Raw genomic sequence first — 24,814 nt, 5'->3', positions numbered from 1 at the left:
ACTAGGTTATCTCTAAGGACCTTTCCACCCTGAGGCTGATGAAGGTGGTCCACATATGCCCGGGGGTCTGACAGCGTCGCTGCCCCCATAACCAGCCCATAGGATCCAGTCTATTTTGCGTCTGTTCTGAAGGAGTTCAACCACCTTTGTGGGCTTAGTATCTCTCTGGGGCCTCCTTGGAGCCCCTCAGCCTCACTACACAGGCCACCCCGGGCATGGAGGGGTGAGGGGACGGCCGGAGTGGTCGCTCAAGAGACGCCCGGCGCAAGGGTGGGGAGCAGGACGAGGCCTCGGGCAAGGGTCTGACTGTGGGGTCGTGGGTCGGCCGAGGGGCCGGGGCGAGGCCTTCTCCGAGCCGCTGGTCCCAGCCGCCACAGCCCTGGCGCAGCCGGGAGGGGGGGGGGGGGGGAGGGGGCGTCTGCGCGCACGCGCTGCTCGCGCTCCCGCCACCGACGCGCGGGCACGGGCGCGGGCGCGGGCGCAGGCGCAGGCGCAGGCGCAGGGGCGCGAAGCGGGGGACGGGCGGGGGCTGAAGGCGCTGCCTCGGGCGGGCGGGCGGCGGAGGCGGCCGGGGGAGTGGGAGCGGGAACATGGCGGCGACGGCGGCGACTGCTGCAGCAGCGGAGCAGGTCAGTCCTGTGAGAACGGGCGCGTGGAGGCGGCCTTGCCCCGCAGTTGGTGCCCGGGACGGGGAGGGGTATGCGCGGCTTCATTTCCTCGGGAGGGAAGGGGGTCGGGACGCCGCTTCTTCCCCCCAGGACCTGCCGCGCCTCCCCCGGGGTCTTGGGCAGAGCTAGCCTCGGCCCCCCGGGGGCCCAGCCGTCAGCTCTGCGGGGGGGGCTCGGAGTTGAGCCGCGAGGCCTCGGGGAGAGAGGGAGGGAGCGGGCCGGCCCCGGGGCCTAGGCGGCGGGGCGGGGGAGGGGGGGCCTTTTACTGAAGGGAAGCAGGTAAAAGTTGCCTGTAAATATAGAGACCCTGCTGCAGGACACTGCCCTTCATCCTCGGCTCCAGCACCGTCAGCTGTTCGCGGGATGTCAGCCTGCCTCCCCACCCGGTCCTGTCATTCCAGTCTCCACCCTCCCTCCTCCTCAGGTTTCAGAGACTTAATCCCAGCCCATAAGGGGATCCTACTGGGCTAGAAATAAAGGCATCATATATCTCCTCATATGTAGTTTAAACTCTTTTTCAAAAATCCTCTCAAGAAGATATATCAATATATTAGTGCATATATTATTAACCTATTATTTTTCTTCATGGGTCTGCAAAAATAATCAGCAAAGGAACTTAAAGCCTCTCCCACTCTTTTTTTCTTTAAAAAAATGTGATTACTACAGAAAAATGTAGTCATGTTTAGTATTGTTGAAAAATGTGAAACCTCTGATCGTTAATCCCATTTCATATTAAAACCACTAAGTAGTTCAATGGCTAATTTTTAACTCTGTTCATTAAAAAATTAAGTACTCCTATACCATTTCACTTGGTGATCTCATGAGCTCCCATGTATTCAATTATTATCTCTGAGCAGATGATTCTTCGATTTGTTTGTCAAGCCCTAACTTCTCTGCTGACCTGCAGTTTCATATCTTCGGCTGCCTTTTTGACATCTCAAACTGGATGTCCCATTGACATCTTAAACTCAGCGAGTCCATGACTGAAATCATTATCTTTTCCCTCAAACCAAACCTTCCTCTCTTCCTAACTTTTCTATTACTGTTGAGGATACCTCCATCTTCAGCCTGTATCAGATTGTCCTGGGGAGTGGGGAGGAGAGGGAAGGGGAAAAAATTTGGAACTCAAAATCTTACAGAAGTGAATGTTGAAAACTAAAAATAAATATAATAATAAAAGAAAATCCATCTTTTTTCATTAATGATGAATCTCACATTTACAGAGTATGTCATTTTGGGCTTTAAGTTGAGCTCTTTTGCTCTTCAAAACACATTCCATTCCCTCATGCTGTTTCTGGTGGGTACAGAATAGTCTTATGTTATTTCAATTTTTTTCCCTTTATATTTGACAATATTTCTCTCGATTGCTTGCGTATTTTGTTGTTTGCCAATAGAATTGTTCATTTTAATTACTATCTGTCTTGAAGTTTGTGTCATATGGACAGGCAATATGAATTCTTTCAATTGACAAAAAAAAAAAAAAAAGGATACCACCATCTTCCCAGTCACCTAGACTCACAACCAAAGTGTCATTCTTAAGAGAATAAGGAGTTATTCTCTCTCCTCTCCCATATCCAATCTGTTGACCAGTTCTGTTGATCCTCTCTTCAGAACATCTCTTGTGTATGCCCTTTTCTTCTCTGACACTTCCACCATGCTGGTGCAAGCCCTCATCACCTCCCACATAGACTCTTGGAATAGCCTACTGGTGAGTCTTCCAGCCCCAAGAATCCTCACTAGGGTCCATTCTCCACTCAGTTCTCACTGTCTTAATCCGTAAACTCCAGTGGCTCCCTGTTACTTCCTGGATCAAATATAAAATCCTCTGTTGGTGTGTTCAAAGTCTTTTATAACTTGACCTCTTCCTACCTTTCTAAGCTTCTTTTACCTTACTCCTCTCCACATATTCTTCTCCACATGTTCTGTGATCCAGTGATACTGGCCTCCTTGCTCTTCCTTGAACATGCTACTTCACCTCTGAACTCCAAGCATTTTCTATGTCTGTTCGACATGTCTAGAACTCTCTCCGTCTCCTGGCTTCCTTCAAGTCTCATCTTGAAGCTTTTTTTTTTCTTTAGTCTTTTCTAGCTATACTTACCTACCAGTCAGTCAACGAGCATTTATTAAGTGCCCTCTGTATGTAAGGCATTTTGCTACGTGCTGGTGATACAAAGAATGCAAAGAAAAATAGTCTCTGCCCTCTAAGAGCTCACAGTCTAATGAAGATGACATTCTAACAACAATTTCCAAAAGTGATAGATAAGAAATAAATTATAGAGATTACCCCAAAGGGAAGGCAATAAGGTTAAGGAGGACTTGCAAAGTTGAGACTTTAGGTGAAATTTGAAGGAAGCTAAGAAGTTAAGATGAGAAGGGAGAGAGTTCCAGACGTGGAAATAGAGAAAATGCTCAGAATGCAGAGGTGAAGGATCATATTCAAGGAAGAGCAAGGAGGCCAGTATCACTGGACCACGGAAGATGTGGAGAAGAATAGCATATAAAGAAGCTTGGAAAATATAGGAAGAGGTCAGGTTATGAAGGACTTTAAAGACGGAAGATTTTGTATTTGATCCTAGAAATAATAGGGAGCCAGTAGAGATTGTTGAATAGGAGGGTGACAGCTGAGTAGAGAATGTATTGTAGTGGGGAGACTTGGGACAAGAAGGCCAACCAGCAGGCTTTTGCAAGAGTCCAGGTTTGAGGTGATATGGTGGTAGTATCACAAGAATAAAGGAATTTATGCAGAAGATGCTCTGAAGATAGAATCAACAGGATGGCAGTACCCTTGATTGTAATAGGGTAAGTTTGAGGGAAAAGCTAATGAGTTCAGTTATGGACTTAATTGAGTTTAAGATGCCTATAGAGAAGAGAACCTAGGACAAATTCTTGGGGGAAACTCACAGTGAACTGAAGTGATACCCAATGAACGTGACCTTTATAACCAAAAAAATAAGTAAAATAAAAACTTAAGCAAAGTTAACTGATATAATGACCGTGTTTGATCACATATGTAATGGTTCACACCTGGAGTCCCCCATTTCTCCACTGAAAAGAGGGAGATTCACTTTATCATCTGTTCTCTGGGGCCAAGATGATCATTGCAGTTGCTCAGTATTTGGCTTTGTTTTAGTGTTCTTTTAATTTAATTGTTAACAACAATATCATTTTGTGCATACACACACACACACACACACGCACATATATATATACATATATATGTATTCCTGATTTTGTCCTTTACAGTCTACATTGGTTCATAGAAATCTTTTGTATGTTTCTAAATACCTTATGTTTGCTGTTTCTTATATTTCGTTATATTCATATACCACAATTTATTCAACATTCTCTAATCAATAGGCATCCACTTTTGTTATCTCAGAAAACATACTGTGACTCTTTTATTATCTGCTTTCCTGCCTGATCTTAAATTTCCATGCTATTTTTCTTAGACATAATAGAAAGTGTGTTATGAAATGCCAGGTTCTCTTTACTGATACTACCTAAGCCTTGGTACTTCCTCTTGTGGTTACAACTGCAAGAATAGCCCTCATTTTTTCTCCTGCTCAACAGTAAATTGCTCTTGTTTCTTTTTTTTTTTTTGAATGTAACAAAAACTACTAAAAACATGAGCATTTTTAAAAGTCCTGGTGTACCTTTATAAACAATTATCTTTATAAACAGTCTTTATAAACAGAAAAGATTTAAAGTCCAGTGACTTAACTTTGGAAGTGTCTTACTTAAGGATCCCCTCATTCTTGATGACTCTGTCTAGTTACCCTAGCCCAATATGTTTCTGATATGGGTTCTTCTTAGCTAGCCAAAATGTTCATCCACTGCTTCTTGTTCCACTCTACTTCTTTCTCCAGTGTAAGCCGGCCTTTCCCTGAGCTCCCCTAATCTCTTGAGTCCTCGAGAACAGCAAATCTAACTTGGTCATCTCCTCTCAAAGAGCTCCCTCAATTTGCTTTCTGTTTTCTTTAGAAATCTTTTTCCTTATACTGGGAAGCCTGGATTTCATTTGAACATTCAGTTTCTCTTGTTCTTAGTTCTGTCACCAACTTTAAATCACTATCATAGTCATTTAAGTACACATAAGTGAGTGGCATTGTGGTAGAGTAGGCTCCTTAGAAGGGCTCCTTTGTTGGTCTTAGATCCAGGAATTCTCAGAGGGAAGGCAGTAAAAGGACTGGGAAAGGTCTTGAAAAAATGAGATTTTAGCTTGAACTTGAAGGAACCCGAGTGTCTGGACATGAGAAGGGAGAGAGTTCCAGGCATGTCAAATAGACCTAGAAAATGCTTGGAGTCCAGAAGTGAAATATCATGTTCAAGGAAAAGCAAGGAAACCAAATCATTGGATCACAGAATATATGGAAGGGAGTAAGGTATGAGAAGCCTGGAAAAGTGGGAAGAAGCCTGAGTTTATAGAACTTTAAAGACAGAGGATTTTATGTTTCAATTCAGCAAGTATCCATTAAGTACCTATAGTGTGCCAGGCACTGTGCTAGGTGCTAGGGATACAGATAGAAAAATGGGAGCAGGTCAAGTGCTCAAGGAGGTTATATTCAGCAAGAATCCAATAAAACTTGGCTACATATTTTGCCTCTGACATTTATTAGCCTTATGACTCTGGACAAATCACTTACTCCAGATCTTTTAAGCAACTATCTAGGATTTAGCTGATTAGTTTCTCTCACACTGATCCTTTTATTTATAAAAGGTAATGTATCATACAGGCACATGTATACAAGTCCATGTATTAAGAGTGAGGGAAGGAGAAAATAAACTTTTTTTTTAAACCAAAATATATACTAAGACTTGGTCAGTAAGCTTTTTAATTTGCTATTAACCTTTTTTTCCCTCACAAACTTCAGTTGTTCTGGGCTTTAGCTTTTTGGACACTATTTCTAGGCCACTTTTATTCATCCTTGGTTATATGTTTTTGTTTTCATCTTTTGTAAATGTCTTTTTAAAATTTGAACTCGCAAGAGATCGTCTTGTAGCTTCTTTGGGATACTTCTTTTTTTTTTCCGAGTTAATTTGTATTAGAGGCTCCCTTAAAATATGACAGCCTCAAGCCTACTATAGGTGATTTCTCACTTTTGTAGTTAATTATTTCCACCCAAATGATGTAGTAACTTCCACCACTTTCTCTTACAAACACTCAAGGTCTCAAGGCCCAAATTTCATCATAAGTTAAGAGAAATAGATGGGACTTGGATCAGAACCAATAATTATAATACCCATCAGTGAGCAGCCCTCTACACACACACACACACAGAGTACAGTCTCAGTGACATTCAGCGTTACCCTTAGTAGGGCTCTAGCTAGAGGCACCTTATCAGCTCCTTTTATCTATCTGCACAGCCTTGCTCTTTTTCCAGGAACTCTAAGCAGATAGCACTGATTGGTATTTCATTTTGCCGTGCTTTCACATTTTTCTCAGCTCCCAGCAGGGGGAGGTATCATATGTCCCTTTCTCTGTTCTGTTCGTTTTCTAGGTTTCTCATTAACCTCGAGCAGATGGTCCTCATTTATTTCTCTGGTGGATCAGTTCTCTAATGCAGCCCACAGGCAAGGACACTCTTGAGTCTCTGTCTTAACCAAATGTTTTTATAGCCCAAAGGCACCTTCAGACCAGAGTGTCTGTTTACTTACACCCCATTTTGCACACTGGCTCCACAGCCTTAGACCTTGTACTTTACGAGTAAGACTCTTCTTCCAGCCCCATCTTGGATCATCTTAACTTGTTGTCATGCCCTTTCTTTTCTGGTGCTAACACAGAATACCTCCTATTTACATACTCCTTCCTGGGTTCAGAGCTCAGGGAGTACCCCACTCATCAATTATTTTTCAGCCCCCACACAGGATGGTTATTCCAGTTACCTGGGGCCACTTCCCAGAACATCTTAGAAGAGTGAGAGAGTAGAGCTATCATCTTATCTCTGATTTGCCCATTCATGTACCAGGAAGAAGAGGTAATCACTGTACAAATTTTCCTGTTACTGACACCTCCCTCTTTCCAGTCACCCAGGTTCACAACCTCCGTCTTCCTCAACTCTCCATTCCTACCCCATGCATCCAATCATTTGCCAAATCTTCTCCCTAAACATTTCTGTGTCCATGACATCACTCAAATAAGCCCCCTTCCTCTACTCATGCAGTCACCACCCTAGTTCAGGCCCTTAGCATTTCTCACCAATCTCCCTACCTCAAACCTCTCCCTATTTAAGTTCATGCCTCATATAAACATCAAAATAATTTACCTAAAACACAGGCATGACCATATAACCTTCCTCCCCCCACACTCAATATAAACTCTTAACAACCCCCTATTACTCTAGGACCAACTATAAACTCCTGTGTTTGGTATTTAAAGAACTTGGCCCCTCCCACCTTTCCTGTCTTTTCACACATTACTCTCTTCCATACACTTCCCAAATACTACTCATTCTTAGGGCTCAACTCAAATCCCGTTGTGTCACATGGTCATCCAAAGCTTTTATATCAGCTCACAGTTCCCTGCAGTTCAACGGCAGACTAGGTTTTACCCGCAGCATTATATGACCATAGACCTTTTTTATTTATTTACTTATTTATTTATTTGCGTGAGACAATCAGGGTTAAGTGGGCATAATATAGCAAATTATGGAAGTGAACCTTCTACTCTATATTAATTAATAAAATAGAGTAGCTGGCTGCTATAGATGCAAGTTATACAAAATCTATTTTTTCATTACTAGTGAAAATTCCAATTGGTAGGTCAACTTTTATTACTTTGAGCATGAATTTGTATGCTTATTAACTTGGTGGTATTCTACATTGTCTAGCAAAGTTCTAATGGTCCTGTAAAGAAGTCTATGCGGGAGAAGGCTGTTGAGCGAAGAAATGTTAATAAAGAGCATAACAGTAACTTTAAAGCTGGCTATATTCCAATTGATGAAGATCGGCTCCATAAAACTGGCCTCAGAGGAAGAAAGGGCAATTTAGCCATCTGTGTGATTGTTCTCCTTTTTATCTTGGCTGTCATCAATTTAATTGTGAGTAAAACATACAGAATGTTTAAAGTTTTCTTTATGTTGTCCATGATTAGCATAAAGTATTCATTTGTTCCTCTGATTTTTCAGTCTTGGGGTCATCTGAACTGCTTCCTTCATTTCTTAAAAGACAAATAAGGCTGAGGGAGATTGGGTGACTTGCCTGGTGTCACAGGGCTAGTAAATTGTGTGAAATAGTTGGAATTTGAACTCAGGTCTTAGGGTCATAGAGTCAGAAGTAGAAGGGTATTCATTAGGTCCTTTAGCCCAACTCCATTTTATAGATAAGGAAGCTAAATTCAAAAGAGGTTAAAAGACTAGTTAGTCTTTTAGGTAGGAAGCGGAGCTGGGTTTTGGACCGACATCCTCTATTTCCAAATCCAGTGCGCTTTCTATTGACTGTGCTGCTTCCCAAGAATATTTTCCAGCGCCCAATGCAGTACTCCTTCCACACCATCTTCTGTTTATTCTGTGATGAGTTAGTATTGGGAAATTACTTAAGAAGAAGAGATAAATGTAATGGAACATTATTATGCCATAAGAAACAATGAATATGAACAACGCAAGAAATTTGGAAATACTTGTACGAACTTACGCAAAGAAAAGAAAGAACCACCAAGAGACCAGTATACATAATGACCAATGTAAAGGTGTAAACAATATAAAAAGGCAGCTGAACTCACTTCAAATACACTGAACAATATTGGTTCCAGAAGGCAAATAATGAAACACATCCTCCTCTCCATAGAGAAGTGAGAAACTAGTGGTACAAAATGTTGTACATACTATCATTTCTACCTATTATACCCCTTACCATTCTCTGCTCATTCAACTTAGTATTTAGGCATACCTTTTTCCTTTCCTAGTTATATTTAATGTGTATATTGATTTCTTTGTTTCCCAGTACTTCGTATGTTTTTACAAATTTATTTCATATTTATTATTTAAATCACATTCTTTAAAAGTCTTTTATAAATAGTATGCCATTTCTATGATTATAACATTTGTGCCCCATTTCTTTTAGAAAGCACTTATTTCTTTTTTTTATTTGGGGAGATTTGTGGCTTTTTTCCTTTTAGTTATGTCTGATGTTATGCTGAATGTAATAGTTTATCTTACTTTTTTAGATAACACTTGTTATCTGGGCTGTGATCCGTATTGGACCCAATGGCTGTGACAGTATGGAATTCCATGAGAGTGGTCTGCTGCGATTTAAACAAGTATCTGATATGGGAGTTATACATCCTCTTTATAAGAGCACAGTAGGAGGCAGACGTAATGAAAATTTGGTTATCACTGGCAATAACCAACCGGTAAGTTATCATACTAATTAAAGCAAAAATGGGAGTGGGATGTTAGAGATAAGTTATTTATTTAAAAATGCATGCTCATTTTTATTACTAAACATGGAGTGAGCATTAAACCATATGAATTCTTTAGTCTCTTCCAACTCTATGATTTGTAGAGTTTTTTAGGAATAGTGTTGGAAGCCAAAATTTTTCTCTATAGAAAATCCATAAACATTTTATTTTTACTAGAAAATCTAACCTTAATAGGGAAACATGATGTTTTCTTTAAATTCCATACTTTATTCTCTGACAATATATGATTATTTTTCCCCTGGGGAGTTTCAGTACTAAAATATTAAGAATATGCATTGTACTCATCCTCTACTTCAGGTGAAGGTGGCTATTATGTACCTTCTCAGTCCAGAAAACTTACATTGCTCAAGGATGCTTCCTGACATAGTTTATTTCCAAGTATTTATTATCACATGATCTTTCTCCTTTGCAAAGTTTCCAGGTACCATTAGGTACCTGTACAGATATCTCTCAGCACCCTAATGCTGAAGAGCCGTGAACTATTTGTTTTGTGTCTCTAGGAGTAGCCGTTCCCTACTCCTTTACCCATTATGCAAATACACAAGATATCCTTTTATAGCAGCTTCTTTTCCATATAGTGCAAAATTAGGGCTGCAGAGAATCTCTCTAGTTTTTTTAGGGATGTTTTTAATATAATTCCATGGATTTTGTTTATGATATGTTTTGAAACTATATTCACCATAAAGTATGTTTCTAAAGATTGTTTTTCAGCAAGGAACAACGAAACTCAGTATAGAAAAGAACAAAACTTCTATTACAAGTGACATTGGCATGCAGTTTTTTGACCCAAGGACTCAAAATATTTTATTCAGTACAGACTATGAAACCCATGAATTTCATTTGCCAAGTGGAGTAAAGAGCTTAAATGTACAAAAAGCATCTACTGAAAGGGTATGGATTTTATTTTTGCTTTTTATATGAGTAACAGTGGTGGAGTTATTATCCAGTTCTTTAAAATGAAAGTATGGTTTTATGTAATTTAGTATTGTACAAGGATATATAGTTTAATGTAAAGAGAAGAATACTGAGATATATTTCCTTTGGTAAGTCTCTTAATCTCTCTGTCACTCAGTTCCTCATCTTCAAAATAGACATCATAATATCTACCTTACAAAATTCCCAGGGAAATTCTTCCTTTTGAATTAAAAATTAATATCTCACAAACATAGGGTGACTATTTATGGTAATAATTCTTACACAGATTTATAAACCATATTTTAACACATTTCTTTGGTGGTTTTTTTTTCTTTCAGATTACCAGTAATGCTACAAGTGATTTAAATATAAAAGTTGATGGACGTGCCATTGTCCGTGGAAATGAAGGTGTATTCATTATGGGCAAAACCATTGAATTTCACGTGGGTGGTAATATGGAATTAAAAGCTGTAAGTATATACTAAATGAATTTAAAATTATTCCAGTATGAGAATTTATAAGACTTCATTTCCCTTTTGTTATTGCTGTTAAATTTCCAAATTTTAAGAAATCAAAAATAAATTATTTGAAATTACTTATTCACATACACAGTTACAATTCCACAGTGTAAGAGAACAAATATCAAGTTCATAAAATATATTTCTAGTTGCACTTCCATTTTCAAGATGAATGGTTTTTTAAAAGGCATCCACATTGATCACATATATCCACAGGAAATTATATTTAGATTTAAAAAATGTATTTGAACTTTGTAACTTTTGTGTTTCACACCAGAAGGCTAGGTTTACCAAACACTTTCGCATGCTCTCAATTCCAACCAGAGCATATTTATTCGTTGGTTCTTTCATCAACTCCTTCTCTTGTAATTCCTGGCTTCCTTCAAAGTTCAGCTTAAGTGCCACCTTCCATCTGAGTTTGATGATTTCCCCCATTACTGGCGCCTTTTTCCCACCCTCACATTGTCTTGTTTAGACTTAGACTTAGACAGTTGTTTCCCCCAGTAGAATATGAGTGTTTCATCTTTGTCTTTGTATCCTTAGTCTACAGGACTTAGTAGAAAGTAATCAATAAATGCTTGTTGAATCATTGATTGAGCAAACTTTTATTAATCATGTCCAGCGATTGTGCTAGGTGCTAGGGATACAGAGACAAACATGAAACAGTCCCTACCCTCAAGAGCTTGACATTCTACTGATGGGAAGAAACAGCCACACTAATAATCAGTACAAAATACATACAAAGTAAATGGGAAGTAATTTAAGGGGGAGGATACTAAGAATTAGGGGGATCAGGAAAGACTTTATATAGGAGTTAGACCTGAGCCAAGCCTTGTAGGAGGCTCACGTAGAATGAGGAGACACTGTATTCCAGAACAGGGAGACAGTCTGTACAAAGGATTGAAGACAGGAGATGACTTGTCCCATATAGGAAAAAGCAAGTAAGTGGATTTGGCTGGAACATAGAATGTGTAAAAGGAATTATATCAATCAATCAGCATTTCTTAAACAGCTACTACTATGCTAGATATTGAGGATACAAATGAAGTGAATGAAACAATCCCTGTTTGCAGGGAGCTTAAATTTCAATGAAGGAAAAAGAAAGGATGGATATTGCATGTATGTATGTGTATGTGTATACACACACACACACACACACACATACATACATACATACATATATATAGATCAGAACTTTGGGGAACAACCACAGAAAAGGACAGGATATAGAGACTACAAAGAAGTGTCTAGAGAGGTAGATGGAAAACCAAGAGAGAGTAGTGTCACAAAAACCCAGGGGAGAGAAAGCATCTAGATGAAGGTATGGTCCAAAGTGTCACTTGATAAAAAGAGGTTTAGAGGGATGAAGACTGAGGGAAAAAACATTGGATTTAACAATTAAGGGCAGATTTAACAATGGGCAGAGGTACCTTGGAGAGAGTAGTTTCAGGTTGTTTGAAGGGGTTTGAATAATAAAACTTTTTCTGGAAATAAAAACAACCTAGCAATTAAATGCATTTGCTAATTATTCTTTCCTGTGGTAGATATTAGCTACTTTTAATAAATATTCATTGTCATCATTCAAATACTTATTGAGAACTTTCTGTGTCTCAGTTCATTAAAGTTATTTTTCAAAAAAAAAAATCAAGCAGCATAACCATATTCTATGTCAAAAGGCAAGGAACTCCAAATAAGTCTTAATATTCTACATAATTTGATAATACATTTTTAAATAGGACTTTTGGGAATATGATATTATTTATTTTTCCTAAGCAATTTTTAAAGTATGCATGGCATGTTTCTCATGTTATAAAAGAATGACTAAAAATATGATTCTGCTAAGGAGTTAAGTAGCAGTAATGAACACTTTGTTGAGCAGTCATTGCATTCAGTAATTATATTGTTGGGCAGCTAGGTGGTGCAGTGGATAGAGCACCGGCCCTGAAGTCAGGAGGACCTGAGTTCAAATGCAGCCCCAGACCAGACACTTGACACTTACTAGCTGTGTGACCCTGGGCAAGTCACTTAACCCCAACTGCCTTTAAAAAAAAAGTGATTACATTGTTGATGGATAGGTACAGTAATGTTTTTATATACATGTATACGTGTGTGTGTGTGTGTGTGTGTGTGTGTATAAAAAAAATAAAGGAGGAAGTAAGGTCATATCAGTCTTGAAATTCATGCTATAAATGAAACCAGAAAAAAGAATGGCATAGCTAAAGGAACGAATGACAGGTTCTTTCTTAGACGAAAAAAGATCAGTTCATGATGACATAAAACTGAAAGGTAATTCAGAGATATAGTCTAATCCTTCCACTTTGCAGATGAGAAAACTGAGGTCAAAGAAGTTAAGTAATGTGTCCAAGGTCATCCATGTAGGATCTGTGGCAGAGTTTGAGTTCTCATCCTTTGACTCTTTCGCCAGTACTTTTTCTATAATACCATATTGATTACTGAAGTTTCTCTTATTGTGCACAAAAAAACCACAGAGCATAATTTTGTAGGACATTTGCTCATTAATATTTATACTAAGTATCTGCAAAAAGACCACTATGAAAAAATAATTGCAGAATATTAAATATTAAATTGCAGAATATTAAACAACACCTGTTGCAGAGGATGAAGAGATAGATAAATTTCTGTAAAGAACTCTGTAAAGGTTCACTTGGATCTTCCTAATTAAGTCAACATCTACTGATTTCTTTTTTATATTAATAATCAATTATTGAATTAAGACCAGGATTTTTTCATAAACCTGTGGGTCTTTCAGTCTCTGAAGGACATTGTTGATGAATAAAATTACCCAAATCCCTGGGGTATATGCCTTTTGATCCTGTATGGGAGACTCCACCCAACTAGAGAACTTTACAAAAGAATTTAGTCTAAGGTGAATTTTTTTCCGTTGTGTTCCATTCAGGCAAACTAGATTGCCCAAGGCCGGGGGTGGTCTGGCTTGAGATAGTCTTTCTTTGTCCATGAGTGACATAATCAGTAAGGTCCCCCTGCCCCTCATTAGAATAGATCCACTTCTCATTGTAATATCCATTCTCTCATTACTTGTTAACCAATCAGGTTAATTGCCAACCTCAGTAACAGCCACTCTTCTGAGGGCATATCAGCTTTGAATGGGTTCTATGAATTATCTGCTACTGTGGTTAATAAAATTATTAGTTACCCAGAAACTATGTCTCTCGAACTTTTTATATGTCATAGTTAATTCAGTGCACAGTAGACATAAATCAGAATGATGAGAATTTTTTTGCAGTACTTTTTTAAAATTTTTAAATTACATGTAAAAATTTTTAACATTTGTTTTTTATTTGAGTTCCAAATTCTCTCCGTCTCCTTTCCCCTCCACCCCAGATGGCAAGCAGTTTGATATAGGTTATACATGTGCAGTCATACAAAACATATTTCTACATTAGTCATGTTACGAGAGAAAACAGACCAAAAAAGAAAAAGATTTTTAAAAAATTTTTATTTTGTATTTTATTTTTCCCCAATTACATGTAAAAACAATTTTAACATTCATTTTTAAAACTTTGAGTTCCAAATTCTCTCCTTCCCTTCCCACCCTCCCTCATTGAGAAGGCAAACAATTCAATTTATGTTATACATGTGTAATTATACAAAACACTTCCATAATAGTCATGTTGTGAAAAACTAACTCTATTTCCCTCCATCCTATCCCCCCTTCCCCTGCTTATTCTGTGTTCTGTATCTCCTTTCACCCTGTCCCTCCTCAAGAGTGTTTTGCTTCTGACTACCCCTTCCCCCAATCTGCCTATCACTACACCCCTTCTCTTGTCCCCTTCCCCCTACTTTTGTGTAGGGTAAGATAGATTTCTGTACCCAATTGAGTGTGTATGTTATTCCCTTTTTGAGCTAGTTCTGATGAGAGTAAAGTCCACTCACTCCCTCTTATCTCCTAACTCTTCCTCTCCACTGTAAAAGCTTTTTCTTGCCTCTTTTATGTGAGATGATTTACTCCACTCTACCTCTCCCTTTCTCTTTCTCCCAGTACATTCCTCTCTCCTTAATTTTATTTGTTAGACATCATCCCTTCATATTGAACTCATACCCCTCATAGGGTACTCCTGACTACCCTAATAATGAGAAGGGTCTTATGAGTTACAAATATCATCTTTCCATGTAGGCATGTAAACGGTTTATTAAGTTCCTTATGATTTCTCTTTCCTGTTTACCTTTTCATGCTTCTCTTGAGTCTTGTATTTGAAAGTCAAATTTTCTATTTGGCTCTGGTCTTTTCTCACATGAAATTCCTCTATCTCATTAAATGTCCATTTTCCCCCCCTCATAGATTATACTCAGTTTTGCTGGGTAGGTGATTCTTGGTTGTAATCCTATCTCCTTTGCTCTCTGGAATATTATATTCCATGCCCTGCAGTCCCTTAATGTAGAAGCTGCTAAATCTTGTGTTATCCTGATTGTGGCTCCACAATACTTGAATTGTTTCTTTCTGGCTGCTTGCAGTATTTTCTCCTTAACCTGGGAACTCTGGAATTTGGCTATAATATTCCTGGGAGTTTTCATTTTGGGATCTCTTTCAGGAGATGATCGGTAGATTCTTTCAATTTCTATTTTACCGTCTGGTTCTAGAATATGAGGGAAGTTTTCCTTGATAATTTCCTGAAAGAAAGAAAGAAAGAAAGGCTCTTTTTTTGATCATGGCTTTCAGGTGGTCCAATAATTTTTAAATTCTCTCTCCTGAATTTATTTTCCTGGTCAGTTGTTTTTCCAATGAGATATTTTGCATTGTCTCCTGTTTTTCATTCTTTTGGTTTTGTTTTATGATTTCTTATATAGTCATTAGTTTGCATTTGTTCCATTCTAATTTTTAAGGAATTATTTTCTTCAGTGAGCTTTTGGACCCCATTTGGCCAGTTCTGCTTTTTAAGGCATTCTTTTCCTTATTGGCTTTTTGGACCTCTTTTACCATTTGGCTTCATCTGTTTTTTAAGGTGTTATTTTCTTCAGTATTTTTTGGTGTCTCCTTTACCAAACTATTGACTCATTTTTCATGATTTTCTAGCATCACTCTCATTTCTCTTCCCAGTTTTTCCTGTGCTTCACTTATTTGATTTTCAGAATCTTTTTTGAGCTCTTCCATGGCCTGAGACTGATTCACATTTTTCTTGGAGTCTTTGGATGCAGGAGCTTTGGCTTTGTTTTCTTCCTCTGAGTGTGTGTTTTGATCTTCCTTGTCACCATAGTACCTTTGCATGGTCAGAATTTCTTTCTGTTGTTTGCTCATTTTTCCAGCCTGTTAGTTGACTTTTAACTCCTTGTTAAAGTAGGGCTCTTCTTCCAGGGTAAAGGGCAAACTGTCCCAAGCTTCAGGGGTTTTGTGCAGCTGTTTTCAGAGATACTTCTAGGGATGTGTAAGTTTTCAGTTCTTCCAAGATGGTGTGATCTAAAGAGAGGTGTTTACTCCTCTTCTGACCGGTGTTCTGGTCTGTGAGTGACCACAAGCACTCTTTTCTGCCCTGAAACTGTGAGGAGGATCCCCATTCCACTGCTGCTGCAAGCTCTGCTATACTAGTGCTCCTCCTCACCCCAAGACTGCCATCTATGACTGGAACCCTGATCCAAGTATGAACAAAGCAAAAGCATCCTGCCTCAGTGCTAGCAAAGAGACCCCTGTAATCTCCTTCTCACCAGTTGTTCCCTTACTGTCTGTGGGCTGAGAGCTCTGGAAGCAGCTGCTGCTGCTGCCCCTGCTGATTCAGTCACTCCCAAGGCCTGCTCTTGGTCTGCTGGGGCTGGGGCTGGGGCTGGGGCTGTGTTGGCACAGCCTGTGCTGGACTACGCTCCTCTCTCACCCAGGTTCCAAAGACCTATCCTACTGACCTTCTGAGTTATCTTTGGTGTCTGTGGGCTGAGAAGTCTGAAAACCACCCCTGCTGCCAGTGATTCAGTTGCCCTGAGGCCTGCTCCAAGTTTGCTGGGGCCCGGTCTGCCCTGGCACGGCCTGCACTGGACTGGCTCCTCTCTCACACTGGTGCAGCAGGCCTTTCCTGTCAGCCTTCCAGGTTTTCTTGGGCTGGAAATCTGTTTCACTCTGTCTTTTTGTGGGTTCTGCTGCTCTAGAATTGGTTTAGAGTCATTTCTGAAAGGTATTTGGAGGGGGTCAGGGGAGAGTTAAGTCAAGTCACTGCATTTACTTCACCATCTTGGCTCCACCCCCACCCCCCCCAAGAAAGAAAGTTTTAAAAGTATGCTTCATACTCCCATCAGTATGAAGGTGGGTAGCATTTTTCAGTCAAAGTCCTTTGGAATTGTCTTAGACTTAGGTCAATGTATTGCTGAGAATTGCTGAATCATTCACAACTGATCATCGAACAGTCTTTCTGTTACTGTGTACAATGCTCTCGTGGTTCTGCTTACTTCGCTTTCTATCAATTCATCTAAGTCCAGATTTTTCTGAAAGCATCCTGCTTGTCATTTCTTATAACACAATAGTATTCCATCACTGTGATGGTGAGAATTTGTTGGAAATATGAATCAGAAAAAATGCAGTAAGAGAGGTCAAAGACCTGTACACTACACAGAAGCCTCACACTTGTGTAAATCATGAATATTTTCTTTGAGAAAAGAATCCAAATGTGCTATATGTGATGAGCACTTAACAACAGCACAAAAGTGAAATTGATTCTATTTTAATACACAACAATTTGTCACTCCTCTTGGTGTCATTCCTGTATCAGTCATCTGTGTGTAGTCAGATCACCAAGCTATTAACAGCGAAGATAAAAGTTAATACATGACTAGAAGATTAAAAATGAGAAAAATATGAATACAACTGACCTGTATAACCAAGTTATTGATGAAAATAGGCTAGGAATAGAAAAAAGGACACTGATATTGACTATAATAATTTCATATGGAAGTTTTAACCAATGTAGAACAATTACCATAACAAGGATGCAAAAAGATTCCCCAAAGCATCTTGACAAGTACTTGTCTTAACCTATCAAGAAAAAAAACACATCCAAGAGCAATGCCACTTTAGAATGTCAACTCATTTGTAAAATCTTTCGGAGGAGGATGATTAGAAATTAAAAGCAGTATTGCGTCATAACACAGTACTTGTCATGTAATAAGTGTTTAATAAATGTTTTTTCTTTAGAGCAAAGATAAGCAGTAGAAGGTAAAACAAGTTTAAAGAAATCTTGGTAAGAAGATAAGATATAATTCAGACGTGAAGAGTGATTCCATATACGAATTAGGAGAGCAAGGAATAGTTTACCTGTCATATTTATGGAGAAGCGAAGAATATGTGACCAAATGAGATGGAAAGCATTACTAGATGTAAAATGAATAATTTTGATTATATTAAATTTTAGAAGTTTTGCACAAAACCATTGCAACCAAGATTAGAAGGAAAGCAGAAATCTAGGGAACAATTTTTACAGCCAATGTTTCTGATAAAGGTCTCGTTTCTCAAATATGTGGAGAACTGAATCAAATTTATAAGAATATAAGTCATTTTCCAATTGGATAAGTGGTCGAAGGATATGAACAGGCAGTTTTCAAATGAAATCAAAAACATATAGTCATATGAAAAAAATGCCCTAAATGCAAATTAAAACAACTCTGAAGTACTGCCTCACATCTATCAGATTGGCTAATAGGGCAGAAAAGGAAAATGATAAATGTTGAAGAAGATATGAGAAAATAGGGACACTAATGCACTGTTGGTGGAGTTGTAAACTGATCTTACCATTCTGGAGAATAATTTGGAACTATGCCCAAAGGGCTATAAAACTGTGCATACATACCCTTTGATCCAGCAATACCACTACTAGGTCTGTATTCAAAAAAGATTTTTTTAAAAGGGAAAAAAACTATTTTTACAAAAAATATTTGTAGCAGCTTTTTTGTGGTGGCTCAGAGCTGAAAATTGAGGGGATATCCATCAGTTGAGGAAAGACTGAATAAGTTGTGGTATATGATTGTAATGGAATACTGTTGTGCTATAAGAAATGACAAGCAGGATGATTTCAGAGACACCTGGATTTAGATGAACTGATGCAAAGTGAAATGAGCAGAACCAGACCATTATCACAGTAGCAGCAATATTTTAAGATGATCAACTGTGAATGACTTAGCTATTCTCAGCAATACAATGATCCAGGAAAATTCCAAAGACTCATGATGAAAAAGGCTATCCACCTCCAGAGAAAGAACTGATGGAGTCTGAATACATATTGAAGCATACTATTTTTTTTTATTTTCATTTTTTTTTTGGTCTGTGGCTTCTTTCACAGCATGATTAATGTGGAAATATGTTTTGCATGATTGCACATATATACTATATGAAATTGCTTATTGTCTCAGGGAAGGCAGAAGGGAGAGAGGGAGAACTTGGAACTCAAAAAAAGTTTTTTTTAATGAATCTTAAAAATTGTCTTTACATGTTATTGGGGAAAATATTTTTTTAAAAAGAAATCTTGGCAAGAGGACCAACTTAAAATTCATCTCTCTAACATTTAAGGAAAATAGAAGGAAAACACACAGAAGAAAATGAAGTAGTTCAGCAAAGACTTTTTGAATAATTTTTTTTTCACCATTAAGGATAGGGAGCAGCCACACCTGGACTCTAACTTCACAGTCTCAGATGTGCTTATGGAGAATGCAGAAATGACACTTAAGAAGATAAAGTCAAGAAAAACAGCTTTGACCACATATACATAGAGCAGATCCATTCTGTAGGCGACAAAATTGTAAGGGCATTGAGGCATCAATTCACAAGGTGTCCATAAAGAAGATAAAATACCAAAGGCATGGAAAGAATCTTGAACTGTACTAATAAGGAGAAAAAAGCAATTGAAAAAAAATGTCAACATATCCAAACTTACATGCCTACTCTCCCCTCTGTGTAAAACATTTATGAGAGTAATCTACATAGACATCAAGAGCATCATTTGTGAAGGAAATAGCCAGGCCTTTGCAAGTGGTACTCCACTGTGGACTATGTCTTCACCAATACACAGTTGACTGAAAGACATAGAATACAAAATCCCTCTATGCTTATTGTCCCACTCCTAGGGCAGTGAAGAAGCTTATAGTGTTTGTGAACAGGCTGCAATGCAAAACTAATAAGGAATTATGAAGACTATCCAAAGAAATCTTATGGTCAAAAAAGATGGGGTAGAACTGTGGTGTGAATAAGGAATAATCCATGTGTTCTACTTGTATCCTTGTTATGTCAGGAAAAGTCAAAGAAGGCCTTGGCATATTGGGCGGATCCCCTGTGACAAACTTATGGGAGAAAATGGATGGGATTTGCACAAATGTGGATGAGTTGCAGTCTGTATAGCTGGAGGAACATCCACATCAGGATCACAGATACTATCTTCTAGAAAGATCAATACAGTGAGAAAAAAGACCTGTGTTCTATTCATGACTCCTTAACCATCTCTGAGCCCCAGTCTCTCCATTTTTTAAAATGGAAATAATTTTGCCATTTTAATCTTTGAAGTATATTAACCCTTAAAGGGACAAATGATACCATAGCTATGAAAGCACTTTGTGTCTGTTGTTTAATAAAAACAAATTAAATTTAAAAGACTTATAATTCAACTTATGGGAGCAGTGAATAATTAAAAATTCATAATATACTGTTTTTATAATATAAAGTTCTAAGAGATTAAACTGACCACTAGGTGGCAGAATCAGTACAGAGTTTGAAAGTCACTGTTACTTCATTTGTTCTAAGATACAGCTAAAGAAATCAGATCGTGTAGCACCAAAAACATAAAATTTTAAAACAATTTAATAAATAGCCTTTTATTAATGCTTCCCTTCAGTATATTATTTTAAGAGGCACTATAATATAGTAGCTAGAGAGTGAGCCCCAGAACAAGGAAAATCTGGGTTAAGGCCTACTTCTGGCAGACTGATTACTTCACACTGGAAAATCACTGAATCTCCCAATGACCCAAGCAACTCTCTAGGCCATAAATTGCAAAACAGTTACCAGTCTGCATTTGGTAAAGGGAGTTTCATAACCCCGAGTTCTCTAAATCAATAAAATCACATGGTCAGGCCAATCGATGTATATACAGTCTTACAAATTTGTGTATCTGCTAACAGCAGGAGGAAATACGTGATTTCTATGGTTCTTAAGTGTTTTCTTGCCAGTATTTTTGAGCATGCATATTCCTTTTTTGTTTATATACAATTAAGATCTGTAAAGTAGGAGTTTATTAAATAACTATTTAGACTTATGTTATCAGATTCATCTTACTGACAGGAGAAAATTCTTTTCTGAAGAAGATTCTTTAATGACAAGAGCAATACGAAGAAAGGGTCAAAAGCTCAAATGAGTACTTCTTTTAGGTCCAAAATATTAGTTGTGGCCAAAATTACATATTAATTTGGTTAAACAGGATGAACCATCACACTATTATATACTTTAAAAGTATTGTAATACAATCTTACTGAAATCCTATAGTGAAAAATTAACTTTATGCTACTTTTTGTAACTAACAGGTTATATCCAAAATAGTTTTATTTAACTTAAATATAGTTCACATAATAACATTACAACAGGGTCCCACAAAAAAAGTCATCTAGAATACCTACATAAGAAGGTTCAGGGGCAGTAGCTTGTAAAAAGGTCTGGTCTATACCAAATTTTGTTTGGAATGTTGATATTTAGATATACAAAACTGGTTTGAATCCTATGTATAATTATAACAAACCTATAGGAATTAAATCATTTTCCTAACCACTAAGAAAAACATGTTTCCTCATATTGTTTATCAAAATCATTGTGCTGATTTTTAGTCAGTAGCATAATTGGTACTACGTAATAGTAGTATGACTGAGAGGCAGCATTATGTTCTTGACTCAGAACCACCAAGCCTGAGTCCCAAAGTGGCCTCTGACATGTACTGGTCTTGTGACCCTAGACAAGTCATTTACCCTCTCAGAGTCCTAGGCAACTCGACTAACAGAGAAAGGGCTGACCTGTACTGGTAGAAAGGAATTTTCCTCATCCAGGCAGTTCCTCTGTACCAGTGAAGTCATAGGTCCATTCCTTAGCCCTATATTATGACTTGGTATGCATTAGACTTTATAAATGACAATGAACTGAGTTTCATTTTTTAATTATAAATCTATCATAGCCATGAGAATTCTAGTGCAGCACTAATTTAGTGGTTGAAAAACAAAATGTTTGGCAGGTTGACTGTCATATATCAAACTCTAAAGTTAAGACAGAAGACTTCTAGTTGAATTTGAACTCATTTGTCTATTGTAATCCCTTTTTCTTATTACTTTTGCAATAAACTGCATTTATTAGCTATTGTTCCCAATACTACTGTTGGTGGTAAATGAACCATATTATTATTCTCCCAATAGGAACACAGCATCATCCTAAATGGATCTGTGATGGTCAGCACCTCTCGCCTACCAAGTTCTTCCTTTGGAGATCAGTTAAATAATGGTGACTGGGTACGCTACAAGCTGTGTATGTGTGCAGATGGAACTCTGTTCAAAGTACAGGTGACAGGCCAAAATATGGGCTGCCAAATCTCAGACAACCCTTGTGGAAACACACATTAGATGAGCTGGAGAGAGAGAGAGAAAGTCATCAGTGTGTTTATACTTGTCTTTCCTTTTTTTTTAACTGCATGCATGCAAGCCATCGTTTTTACAGAGTTTATGATAATGCATTGTAGTTATCTTAACTGCCAAGCATTCATAGATTTGTTAAATAACCTCTAAATTTAAAATATTCTGAATGAAAATAGCCAGAACCTTAAAATTTTTCATTCAATTATACTGTGCTGGGTATCAGACAAACCTGTTTTTAAATATTATGAGAAATAAATAAAATCAAAATGAGACATTTCAAGAAAAATGTTTTTTAAACATAATTTCTTGTCCACAGAACAAAGGGCTGGTTTAGCTGTTAGACTCAGTATAAGTAAGCTTTTGATAATTATGAGGACTGACCACTCACTGAATTATTAAAAAGATATACAATGTGTATATACATATATTTTTAAAATCTGGAAAAATTAAAATTTTATTTATAGACTCTATGTGGTTTGGGCTTCTAAGAATAATGACTTGAGATTTCATACTGAATTAATCATGGGCCAGAGTCTCTCTTACATGTCAGTGAGATCAAAGGAATTTTAAACAAATGTGATGTGTAATAAGAAAATAGAAACCTAGTTAGGAGTCCTGAAGAAAATATTTTGTGACATAAGATTTTTACTTAAAGTACTGTTAAGCATTACTATACTATCACGTAATACTAATTCAGTGTTTCATTCTGGTAGTACTGCATGAATAATATAAGGAAATGTTTTAATATCTAATCTGAAGCTCTAAGAAGATGAAAAAGAAGGTATTTGGTCTTCAAAAGACCAATTCAAACTAACCTATAAGGTTTTGTGTGTGTGTCTGTGTTTTTTTTAAGAAAACAAAATTTATTCACCTAAGTAGAACAGAAGAGATAGTAAATAAATTTCAAGTCAGTCAAGAAAATTTGACTAGTCATTGCCAAATTTAAAAATCAGAAATAAGCTGGTTCCAAAGCATTGCACTAAAATAAGCCCTATACAGTTGTTTTCCATAGTAGAGAATAACACAAACAATATTTAAATTAGTAAAGTAGGCTTACAGTCTCCACTCTTAAAATCCTCCTCTACTCCCCATTCTACCAATAGTTCAATTGTGTTTAGCACATTTCTTATTTGTACTATTATTATTTCGTTAAATATTATTTATATATAGGCCAAACAAGCCCCTTTAAGGGACCCTTAAAGTGAGTTATTGGCCTACTGTTAGTCATCAGTGATGAACCACAGGCTCCACCTATTTCTTTTTTATCCAGGAAATAGGTTTAAACTTACATTTACATAGTGTTTTAATCTAGCAAGCATTTTTTAATGATTGCTTATATTGTGTGGACAAAGAAGTCAAAAAAAAACCCACCAGTATTTGTTAGTGTTACTGTTGTCTATGTAAATAGTTTAAAAGCAAAATATTCATCAAAACCTGAACACTACCGTGGGTTCATTAAATTTAATTGAAATAACCATTGAATCCTTTCCTAATCCTGAAAGTTGCACTTTAAATATTTATAATAGAATTGTGGCCTCTATTAATTATTGCAGCAATTTTGCTAGCACTTTGCCCTTCCATATATACTCCACTTGGAAATCTCGTTAAATTCAAGTTCCCCCTGCTATTCTTTTTACATAGTTATATGCTTTATTCAGATTTATTAAAATAAATATTTTATACAAACTGTTTAAGTTTATTACACAATATTGTTTATTAAATAATCACACAATCTGTTTTTAATTCTTTTTGAAATCTTGTCATTTGTTTCTGGTTTATTTATATATGTGTCTATACATGTATGTGTGTGTATATATATGCTTGCCCCCCCTCCCCCATCCCAAGTGCTTTTGACTACATAGGATCATTTGGTGCAGTTTACCAAATAACTGCAAAGGATAGCATTTTAAAATACTTTACAAGTAAGCAGCCCCCACTTTTTGCTGCAGTGCGTTCCTGTAAACAACATAGGAAAACCAAATAGCAAAAAAGGGAAGGAAGGGAGGATCACTGCACATCCATGTAGCTTTGATTAAATAGAAATTCGACGTTACTCTCTCTTGCCACCAGATGGTGCTTGCCTATAATCCTGAAACCAAGTTCATGCCATCATAGATTTAGCGGTATAAGGGAAACCAAAAAGGAATCCCCTCTATAGTGCCCTTCCTCAGTGGTCATCTTGCCTTGCTTGAAAAGCTCCAGTGAAGGGGAATCACCTACCTCCAGAGACAGCCCATTCTACTGGGGACAGCTTTCCTTACTGGGACATTTCCCTCATATTGAGTCTAAATCTTCCTTTCCAAGAATGGGTAAAGTTCTGAAACCCAGGATTGGCCTTCAGTGATTGTTAGAAAAAGTAGTCAATTCATAGAAAGACTGTGTTGTATTGGAAAGAGCACTGGATTTGGACTCAAAGAATCTGAGTTTAAATCCCAATTCTACCATATAATAGCTCGATAACATTGGACAAGTCACACCTCTCTTAGCCTCATTAATAAAATGAGAGATTTGGACTAGATGGCATTTAAGAACCCTTTTGCTCTAAATCTATGATATTATGGAAAGCATGAACTTCCTGTATATAATTTGCTGGTCTACACAGTTTAAAATATATATATTTGTATTACTTAATTACAGTTTGTGTAGTAATTATTGTTGCGCATTGGTAATTAAATTCATTTTTAGGAGGT

At 37.6% G+C, this 24,814-nt stretch overlaps 1 protein-coding gene across 2 annotated transcripts; it reads left to right on the top strand.

The window, feature by feature from the left end:
- The first annotated feature begins 572 nt into the window (after nt 1-572).
- On the top strand, nt 573-23,813 carry SGCB (sarcoglycan beta). Of its 2 annotated transcripts, none has more exons than XM_027836627.1 (6): nt 573-629; nt 7,496-7,705; nt 8,830-9,015; nt 9,784-9,975; nt 10,338-10,469; nt 21,909-23,813. In XM_027836627.1, exons 1-6 carry the CDS (start codon nt 591-593, stop codon nt 22,110-22,112), a joined length of 963 nt encoding a protein of 320 aa, XP_027692428.1. In that variant the 5' UTR covers nt 573-590; the 3' UTR covers nt 22,113-23,813. The 2 variants fall into 2 exon arrangements, with proteins under 2 accessions (XP_027692428.1, XP_027692429.1); XM_027836628.1 differs by lacking the exon at nt 573-629 and adding an exon at nt 6,565-6,643.
- The last annotated feature ends 1,001 nt before the right edge of the window (nt 23,814-24,814 follow it).

Source organism: Vombatus ursinus, unplaced genomic scaffold, assembly GCF_900497805.2.
Source record: "Vombatus ursinus unplaced genomic scaffold, bare-nosed wombat genome assembly UNPS02014818.1, whole genome shotgun sequence".
NCBI lineage: Eukaryota > Metazoa > Chordata > Mammalia > Diprotodontia > Vombatidae > Vombatus > Vombatus ursinus.
This window is presented reverse-complemented; position numbering and strand designations above follow the sequence as displayed.

Coding starts and splice junctions, on each gene's coding strand:
- SGCB (XM_027836627.1), top strand. CDS start 591: ATGGCGGCGACGGCGGCGACTGCTGCAGCAGCGGAGCAG. Junction 9,976..10,337: donor AAAAAGCATCTACTGAAAGG/GTATGGATTTTA, acceptor TTTTTCTTTCAG/ATTACCAGTAATGCTACAAG. Junction 10,470..21,908: donor GTAATATGGAATTAAAAGCT/GTAAGTATATAC, acceptor TTCTCCCAATAG/GAACACAGCATCATCCTAAA.